The 9,595-nt window shown below is 58.8% G+C and overlaps 1 protein-coding gene across 2 annotated transcripts in view; it reads left to right on the top strand.

The window, feature by feature from the left end:
* Positions 1–4,294: 4,294 nt before the first annotated feature.
* ETF1 (eukaryotic translation termination factor 1) overlaps positions 4,295–9,595 on the top strand; it is a 29,674-nt gene continuing 24,373 nt past the window's right edge. The window contains exons 1-2 of one of the 2 annotated variants that reach the window (XM_054217369.1): positions 4,295–4,431; positions 5,489–5,621. In XM_054217369.1, coding sequence (XP_054073344.1) covers positions 5,536–5,621 — 86 coding nt within the window. In that variant the 5' untranslated portion in view covers positions 4,295–4,431; positions 5,489–5,535. Of the gene's footprint in view, positions 4,432–5,297; positions 5,399–5,488; positions 5,622–9,595 lie in introns of those variants that run through there. The other variant, XM_054217368.1, reaches the window with a different exon arrangement.

Raw genomic sequence — 9,595 nt, 5'->3', positions numbered from 1 at the left:
TAATGCAGTTCTGGTGCAGCCGCAGGAGGAGATGAGGGGCAATGCCTTTGGTGCCCAGCCTGCAGTGCGCTTGGTGTGCCATGGTGGGGGGCGCAGGTCTGCAGGGCCGGGGTGGGGGGGTGGATCTTCACAGCAATTCAGGGCGTTGAGCTGCCTGGCTTCAGGAGGACTGAGGAGTTCCAACCCAAAATTCAGTGCTTGGCTTCCACGGGGGGAGGCGGTGGGGTCTAGGGGTCCGACCTGCTGGGGCTGTTGATGGGGGAGGCTCACAGAGTATGGTGCAGGCAGCCTTGGGGGGCTTTTCTGTGAGCGTAGGTCTTCCACAAGTCTCCGAGTGGTTGCACATTCATCGTGCGTGGGTCCGGGCCCTGTTTTGTTGGGTTGTTTTAAGCGGCAGGGCTCTGATTCACGGCAGGCAGGCAGAGGCACGCTCAGATCGCGCAAGCAGCGCGGTTCCCTGCAAGCTTTGAGGGACGCGTGGCTGGGGATGTGCGCGTTCCCAGCAACTGCTGCTCCCCGGGGGCTGTTTGTGCCATGGAGGTACACAACCGTGCGGGTCTCGTGTGTGAAACTACGGCCTCTGTTCTGTCGCGGCGTGGCCCTGCTCCTGTCCCATAGGCGGGTTTGGTAATGGCAGGGGGCACTTGGCTGCGCGTCTCCTGACGATAACCTGCTTTACAAAACTCGATCGCGGGCGACTTCTGTCCTGAATTTCCCTCGCTGTCAAAAGTCATCCCCTGTGTAAAACGACGGTCTGAAAAAGAGGAATTCTACAGCAAAGCGAGTTGGGTCTTTCAGGTACTGAAAGGAAACATCCTTAAGCGAAACAGGTTAAAAACCATCCTCCGTGGCAGCTTTTCCCACCTGAAAGCGCAGCCAGATGTTCCCGCAGCGGAGCCGGGGGCAGCCCGGGACAGAACTGCCGCCACTCGCACGCTCTTCCCGCCCTGCTGGGCTTGTAGCGCCGTCGGGGCGAAGGCAATGGATCATCATCTCGCGGCCTCGGGGGTCCTGAATCATTGATCAGGGTTGGCCTTTACTTCTTCGATGAATTATTTTCCCTGTCACAGTTTAAATGCATCTTTCGTAGGTGTTTCTTTTATTTTTTAATGCGCTGTTCTTAGCTCCTCCTTGATAGGCTAAATTATTGAACTGGGGAGGGAAAGGTGAAATCGGGTGATGTGTGTTGTGCTGAGAACAGGTTCTTGCTGCGGAAAAAGCGCTGGGAAGGCAGGAGATGCAATAACTGGGCTGTTCCCTCTCGTGAGAAGGAGCGACTCCTGTCCTGAGGAGTAACTGGTGCCGTCCGGCCGCTGGGAAGGGATGTCAGCACTGGAGAAAGGGTGTTTGGGGTCCGTTGCCCACTGCCATTTTCCACGTAGGCCGATACTCATCTCGGGAAGCCGTTAGCCCCAGCAGCGCTGCAGCTCCGGGATAAATCCCTGGTCTGTGTATGACGGTAATTAAGAAAAGTTTGGCACGTGTTCTTTGGGGGGAAAAAGGTGACCCAGCGATGTTCGTGCTGCGTGTTTCCACCTGCGAGCGTCCCCTCGCGTGTCCTCTGCGGGGGGAGCGGGTCAGAGCAAGGCACAGCCTCCTCGGGCTCTGCAGGCCTGGCTGCCTTGGAATAACGGCGTTCGGTAACGCAAACGGGACGGGGAGAGCGGATTCCAGCCTCACGGCTCCTGCCTGACCGTAACAGGGGAGGTGCTGTGGCTTGAGAAACCCACAGCAATTTATTGTCGTTTAGACAGTTATTGATTGATGACCCCTCCCCACCTGCAAAGGGGGAATTGGGGAAAAACAAGGAAAGACCAGGGTTGAAATATAAACAGATTTGATAGGATAAGGCTAGATAATTCCCATCAATAACACCACAGAACCAGTACTGGTCCCCGTACCAATATAAAATAGACAAGGACTATGCCCAGCCCATCCCACCAGCAGGAGCCGTGCACTCCCCGCAGGGACAGCCAAGGTGGGACGCTGCGAGCGCTGCGGCTGCGGGAGGAAGGGAAGGGCTCAGGGCTCCGGCACCGGGGCGAGGAGTGCTCAGGATGGCAGCCAGCAAGGGGGAGAGAGGGAGAGAGAGAGAGCGAGCTCGCTCCTCAGCAAACTTTCCAATTTCTACCAAATGTGCCGTTCCTGGTATGAAATAACCCTGTTGGCAGCTTGGGTCAAGTGCCCGGGTCTCGCTGCTCCTCGTCCCCGCACCTGGGGAGCTCGGAAACACCGAGACCTTGAAACCTGCACCCCGGAGCTGGCTAGAAAGTAAATATTTTCACAAATTCCGACACTAGAGTCTTCTAGCAGTGCAGTTTTCCCAAGCATTAGAAGAGGAATTAGTCCTGTGTCGCTCAAACCAGGAGAGGAGGGAAGGCTGAGATTTCAATCCAGTGCGCGCTATCTCCCCTTTGCCTTCTTTTCCTTTCCTAAAAGCATTTTCCCCCGGCTCAGGACAGCCGCAGCGTGCCATCTCTGGAGGCCATGCCTGATGAGGACAGGGACCTGCCGTGTCCCCTGTCCGGGCAGGGGATGCTTGGCTTCCTCGAGGATCGCAGGAGGAAAGCGAGATGGAGTCTCTTCCCCTTCTCCACCAGACAGCGACTGCCAGAAGGCACAGCTTCTTTGTAAAACGCCCCTCTAAATAGCACAGCGGTTTATTGGAAAAGTTTTTCCTAATTCAGTAGCTCTGCCCCCGTGGCTGCTGCCGGCTCCCACCTGGCTCCCACGGTGTGCTGGAGTGCCGGCTGTTGGGGACGGGTGCTGCTGGGCCGCGGAGGCACCCCACGGCAGCCTCCGTGGCGTCAGGACGCAGAGTGTGCCACGGCAAAGCAGGTGCGTGGGGCTGGGAGGTGGTAACTGGGATGCTCAGCAGGCGCTTTTTTGGAGCCGAGTCCCTGGGTGGAGTTGGAAGAGCCGGAATGCCAGGGAAGCACGGGGTAAGCTGTTGTCCACCCGCTCGTCTGCGTACACCTCCCTTGTCATATCAGGCACATAAACTTCCATCTCAGCAGATCATCTCCTAAAGCCAGGCATAATCCTCCTGTTCCAAGGAGGATTATAAAGGGCTGTGTGGGACCAGATGCATGTGGAAAAAAATACCTGTAAGGGCTGAAATCGATAGTTGCTCAGCCCCAGAAGAGAAACAGGACTTTAAACCCAAGCAGGTGGTTCAGAAATCCCCAGCGTGACCCTGTTGATAGAAAAACCCAGCTCCAGGCTGAGTCCCAGACTGGTCCCTGTCCTGACAGGGGACCATGCTGTCCCTAGCTCCCGGCAGGGCTTCGGTGCCGCTCTGCCAGGGGCCCACATTGGTCCAGGGAGCCACGGGGTAGCGTGGGGGAGAGAGGAGGCTGCAGCGGGCTCGGGCTATGGCAGCGCTCGCCGCCCCCCCACGGCACGGCATGGCGCAGCACAGAGGCCAGGCAGGGCAGGGGTGGTGACCAGAGCGATGGCAGACGCAGAGCTGGGATGTCCCGGGGAGGCAGACTGGGGCTGGAGGGACACCACGGCCATGACTCTCCCCCAGCATCCAGCTGTCGGTGCCTGCTCAGCACCACCGGGAGAGCATCAGCTCTGGGGGGGCAGCAGGAAAGCAGCCTGTCTGCTACCGCTTCATAAAAGCAGCAAGTAAATGGCTCCGGCGCCATTTCATCACTGCGCTTCCAGCCGGCCCCATTTGGGGCTGTCCGCGAGGCAGAACCGGCAGGGCCCTGGCACTCCCAAACCCACTGCCCGGCGTCTTTGGGGCAAAAAAGGTGGGTTGTGGGTTCGCAAAGCCAGGCACCGAGGCTGCGGATACATTTAGATGTGGTTCTTGGGGGTGTGGGTTGGCTCCCCACGGCCCCGCTGTCCTGGCCAGCGCGGTGACACGGGGGTGGGCTGGTCGGTTCGTCACCGAGACCTCTCCAAGAGCCGGGGACTGCCAGGATGAGTAGCATTAATAAAGCATTAATAAGAGATGCCCCAGCCCGCGGGCGCTGTGGGGGCACACAGGACACCCTGCTCCCCCGGGGGGGGGTGGGGAGGGTGCTGGCATAAGCCCCCAACTCGTTGGGGACCTGTAGGGGAGTTTCTGCAGGATGCCCTGGGCCAAGCAGGGCTGTGGCTGTACCGTGGGGCAGGGAGGCCCTCACCCCCCGCCCGGGGATGCCAGCCAGCCCCGTGCTTATCTTCCCCTTCCAGAACGGGGCTGCGAGATCACCGTCCCCCCCACCAGCCGCCACCACCGCCACCCCGGGGCTCCCTGGGTGCCATTTCCACACTCTCAGCCAAATCCCTGGCTGGTCTCGCTGCCCTGCTCTGGACATCCACCATTTCACCGGTGCCTTCCCAGCAGCACCCCGAGCCCGCAGCTGAGCTCGGCCGAGACCTCTGTGGGCACCGCATGTGGCTCCCGCCCCCGGCACCACTAAGGGCAGCAGAAAGGTGACATTTCCAGGGAAAAAGAGAAACGCGAGGTGACCCCGCGGCTCCATAAAATATTTCCCACGTCCCTCCATCTCCTTCCCCTGAGCCTTGCCTTCCTCCAAATGTTGGTGAGGGTGGGCCAGGAGGGACCAGGTGTTCCCAAAGTGCAGGCTGTGGGCTTTGGCTGGGCACGGCGGGAGGGAGAGAAGCCCCCAGTCCGTGCAGGGCTGGCCACAGCCCCCCCAAAACCACATGCCCCAAACTCCCCAAAATGCTGGGTGCTGCTGGGGCGGGGGGGGGTGGTTGGCCCAGGGAGGGGGGACACACTCCGCTCCCCGTCCAGGCGGGCTGACAGGGGCTGGGGGCACCGAGGGTGGCACGGGGTGTAACACGGGCGTCCAGGAGGGCGACGCCGACAGCTGCGGGGCCGCCTGGCGGTGGTGCAGGCCGCGGGGTGACATCGGCTGGGCAGGCCCGGGGAGTGGCACAGGCCTCTAGCGGGGCGCCGGTGCAGGCCCCGGCCCGGCAGCGATCGGTCGGTATGAGGGTGGGCCGGGGTCCGGAGCGCCGCCGCGGGGACCCTGCCGCGGGCCAGGCCGCTCCCGCCGGGCGCGGTCCCTTTAAGCGCGGCCGTCCCCGCTCTCGCGAGAGCCGCTCTTGCGCCCCGCCCCGCCCCGCACAAGCGCCGCGGCCCGGCCCGGGGCGGCCGCCGGACTACGCGCCCCACAGTGCCCCGCGCGGAGCCGCCAGCCAATGGCGGCGCGGGCGGGGGGCGGGCGCGGGCGGGCGGGCGGCCTATGGCGAGGCGCCCCGCTCCCGGCCGGCGGCTCCCTCCGCCCCGCCCCGGTCCCCCGGAAGTGATGTCACGGGCCCCCATGTGAGCCGATTGCAACACATGCAGCGCGGAGAGGGGGAGCGCGAGCAGCCGGTGTCCGACGTCAGCGCCGCCGCCAGCCGCGCGCCGCCGGGGGGGAGCGGGCCTGAGGTGAGGGCGGGCGCGGCGGGGGGGGCGGGCGGCGGGGCCGCGCCCGGGCCGGGGTCTAACCGCTGTCTGTATGCCGCCGGCCCGCCGCAGGCCGCAGCCGCCGCCGCAGCAGGAGGAGGAGGAGGAGGAGGGAGAAGATGGCGGACGATCCCAGCGCTGCCGACCGCAACGTGGAGATCTGGAAGATCAAGAAGCTCATCAAGAGCCTGGAGGCGGCCCGAGGGTGAGCGGCGGGGGCCTGCGCCGGCGCCTCGGGGCAGCGGCCGCCCCCGGGAGCGGGGCTGGGGGGGTGGGGTGGGGGTGTCCTGGCCGGAGCGGGGACCGGAGCGGGAACCGGAGGCAGGGGGGCTGCCGGCCGGCCGCGGGGGGCGCGGGGAAGGCGAGACGCCGGCCTCCCCTTCCCGGGCCCCGGTGCCCTTTTGTCTCGCCGCGTGGTGAAGCGGCCGGGTCCCCGTGGCCGCGCAGGGGCTGGGGCCTGGAGGCCGGGGGGGGGCCTCCCCGGCGGGGAAGGCTCGGTGGGAGAGGGGAAGCGTGACCGTGTTTCCCGCAGGGGAAAAGGCCAGCGCTGCCACCGCGGTCCCGGCCGCTCATCGGCCGTTTTCCCCCCACACACGCTCCCCCTCTAAGCCGATGAGTTCCCTCCGGCCGCCCCCGCGGGGGTGTCACAGGTGTCCGTCCCAGCCTTGGCCCCGCTGCTGACCAGCTCCACGCCGCGTCCGGCCTCGCCGTGCCCCCCTGGCCGCCCCCCCCCTGCCAGCTGGCACCGGGGAACGGCGGATTCCAGCCGGAGTAGACGGCTCCTCTGTCCCCAGCGCAGGCTCGGGCTCCTCCCAGGGGAGCGGCGGGCTCTGGGAAGGCAGAAGGGTAAGGGCAGGGAGGCAGGGGCCCAGGCAGCGGTTACTTGATTACTTTTCTTACTGACGCTTACTTGATCTCTCTCACCCCTTCACCTCCCAGTGGAAGTGCTTAGCTCAATTTCCCCGAAAGCAAGCTCTTCCAAAGTTTGGGATAGCGTTAAATTTAAAGTCTCTAATCCCGCTTATATCATCCTTACACTTTGATTTATTTTTTCCCACCAGAAGTAAAGTTGCTGGATGTTCTTACAGGCTGCCCCGCGCCAAAGGTGGCGTGGTGCCTGTTTTCTGTGGGTAACTCAGCAGTGGCTTGTTGCATGGGCTAGGAAGCCAGTCGGGCTTGAGTAATTGTAAGAACTACAGGTACTGGAGCCGTAAAATAGCAGAAAAAGTGTGCGTCTCAGTATACCACGCAATAAAATAAAAATGAAGGGTAGCTCCTTAGCCATCCCTGTGGCTTCAGTTTCCATAGGCTCATCTGAACTGGTGTTAGTCTAACTGGGGCACCGCTGGCATCGTCCTGTGGCCCCCCAAAAGGTAGGTTGCCTTTGGACAGCTCGCGTAAGCTGAGACACGGTCTTGTTCTTTCCGTAGTGCTAGCGTTTGATCTTGTGTGTAGAGTAGGCCAGGGGAATCACTCAGCTGAAAACTAACCCAGGCAGGAGGGGAAAGAGGAGGAGAACCCAAGCCACAGGTCTCCCTAGTTTTTTTTTTTACCTGATTTACGATGTAGCTGTGCAAGGGATGGGGGTGTGAGAAAAGGGGGTATGGAGCCAGGCTTTTCCTTCCCCGCAACAGAGTGGACTTTGACTGCCAAAGCAGATCATTCAGCTGTGCCTTTGCACAGTGCTGACAACATGTGTTGTACTCGTGGGGAGGTCTCAGCAAGCATGGGAGCGTGTAAACGATTTCTGCTGTGCAGCTGAAAGGGCCTGGGGAGCTACAGGCATCCGCTGCAGTTTGTGAAAATGGCTATCAGTCCCTGTAACAGCGCTGAGGGAGGCTAGGCTGCGCTTTGGAAATGTACAGTTAGCGTTTTGGCTCTCCCTGATGCAAAATGCGGTAGCATAAGCATGTCTACCTTTAGCAGCAGCTCTCCTGTTGTCTGGAATAGGTGAACGTTGCAGAGAACAAGATTAAAGCTGGTATTGGAGAGTTCCTGGGAGAGGTGAGGCCAAAGGGGTGGCTTGGAGCAGGTGGCTCTTAGGGGTAACAGGCTCTTGGGGCCACAGCCCAGGTATCTTCCCTCTTCCCCAACTGTAACCCCTGGCACATCTCTGCTTTGTGGTAGAGGTGCTGCCAGTGCAAGAAAATGCATGTAGGAGGTTTAGCTGAGCCCTCTGGATCTAGCATATCTCCTAGATGTCGTGATACTGCTGTTCCTTAATTTAATATGTGTGCTAGCTGCTAAACCGCCACCTGACGAAGGCTGCTGATGCTAGCAATCCTTGCTGTAAGCAAGGTTATGCTGGTTACGTGTAAATGCGCGTCGTGCTTCCAGGGAGTTCTAGCTAAAATTATCCTACTCTGTCTGGGCCCAGTAAGGGGAAGAGATGCTGCGGCTTTTGCCACCAGAAGCGTTATCCTCTCCGTCACAAGAGGTGTGAGGCAGTGAAACAGGCTTTTCTGGCCTTTGGGAGAGTCTCTTCCTCTTCCTGAGAAGTAGGAAGACCTGTTCTGGGGTGGGTTAGGGGGCAAAGCCTTCAAATAGGGTGATGTGGAGGGCCAGGGACTCCTCAGCGTCTCCACCTTCCCTTACTCATGTACTCCTAATAGTGACCCAGCAGCAGTGTCCCAGTTTCATGTGCTGGTTGTTCCTGCCGTGGATCAAAGGGACGGGAAATGGAGGAAACTGGAGCTAGACATTCAATTCACACGTGGCAGTTGGGGCACCTCTCCTGTTACCCAGCTATTTTGGGAAAATCTCAATGAAATCTGCAGAATGTTATCAAAATGTTAAGTAAGCGTGAGAGCAAGGAAATGCTTTTATCGTGTCTGGGATAGATGAGGTAAGTGGCAGTATTTGGTCAGAAAACCAAGGGAGAAGATTAGAGCTTCAGCTTTACCAGCAGCTGATCAGCTAGAGGCCAGCGAGGGTAAGACTGCTTCTCAAACTTTAAGGTAACATCCTAGCGAGAATGTCCTGTGTTATTTTTCCAGCCCGGCTTAGGAAAGCTGCCATTCTTGCTGATCTCTGGGTAGCAGGAATCTGGCGAATCAGAGCAATGAAAAATAACTTTTAAAACCTCCAAACCCACCCCGAAACCCTATCTCTGCTGGCAGAGAGCAGAAGGAGCTTTTGTCTGTATCTTGCTTCCTAAACCGGGAATGTCTGTTATCTACTCCTAGCTCTTCCAAAGTTGGGTTGCAAACTGTCTGATGCTGTACAAAGTTAATGAGCTGATCGTTCTGATTTGGTGAGAAGGGGAGGGTGGGGGAGCAGCTGGTACCTCCAGTCTATTAGGAGTGAGAGCAAATGGGGCTTGAGTTTTGTGCTACAGGCAATTAACCTTTCTAGCCAGAAGATGATGAGGGTAAAAGGCTGGTGATAAGCAAGTTAAGCCCTCGTGAGAAGTCTAGCCTTGTCATTCATCTCTGGTAGCTTGGAGTGCTCAGATTTTCGTCTCTGCTTCTCCCCTACAAAGGGATTCTGCTTTCAGTCCGCAGTTAGTTTTTGCAAAATGGAGTCTTGGTGAAAGACTGTGCCCCCCAGAAGTTGCAGCAATGTCTTTGCATGTGGATGTTGCAGCGGCTCAAGGAGAAGTGTCATTAGCTGCTATGTTTTTTCCCTTATCCTTTCACTCGGGGCCTTTCTGCTGTTGCTTCATGCAGTTTTCCAGTGTCAGTGTTAAACTGACAATCACTCTTTGTTCCTTTGGTCTTTGCAGTTCTGAATAGTTTGCAGAGCTACGGTCAGTTTTTTCTCTGCTAATCTAAGCTGTAAATGCTTGGCAAAGTCAAGTATCAGCAACAAGTAGCAGTCTCCTTGCAGGCTTAGGCCTGAGATATCCCATCTGAATCACGTTTGGAAAACTTCTCAAAGTCTTAGAAGTGAGGGCTTTCTTCCTGCAAACAGCTCGGCTCAGGCAAAACCCAGAAACTAACTCTGAACTGATTCTGGTTCTAACTGGAAGAAATGTATCAAGGCAGGGGAATGGAGAAATGGCAGAGAAGGGGAGGTCTTGGTGTCTCCAGAGCCATGAGAAAGCGGAGTGATGCAATTTCCTCTAGGGTTTGGATTCTGAAGTTGAGACTTCCATCCGCTATGTGGGAGAAAACAAACGTGAGGCAAATAAAAAGTCACCAGGAAGGACAGAGGCCTGAAGGTGCGTGGGAGTTCCTG

The sequence above is a fragment of the Rissa tridactyla genome, chromosome 11 (genome assembly GCF_028500815.1).
Source record: "Rissa tridactyla isolate bRisTri1 chromosome 11, bRisTri1.patW.cur.20221130, whole genome shotgun sequence".
NCBI classification, from domain to species: Eukaryota; Metazoa; Chordata; class Aves; order Charadriiformes; family Laridae; genus Rissa; species Rissa tridactyla.
This window is presented reverse-complemented; position numbering and strand designations above follow the sequence as displayed.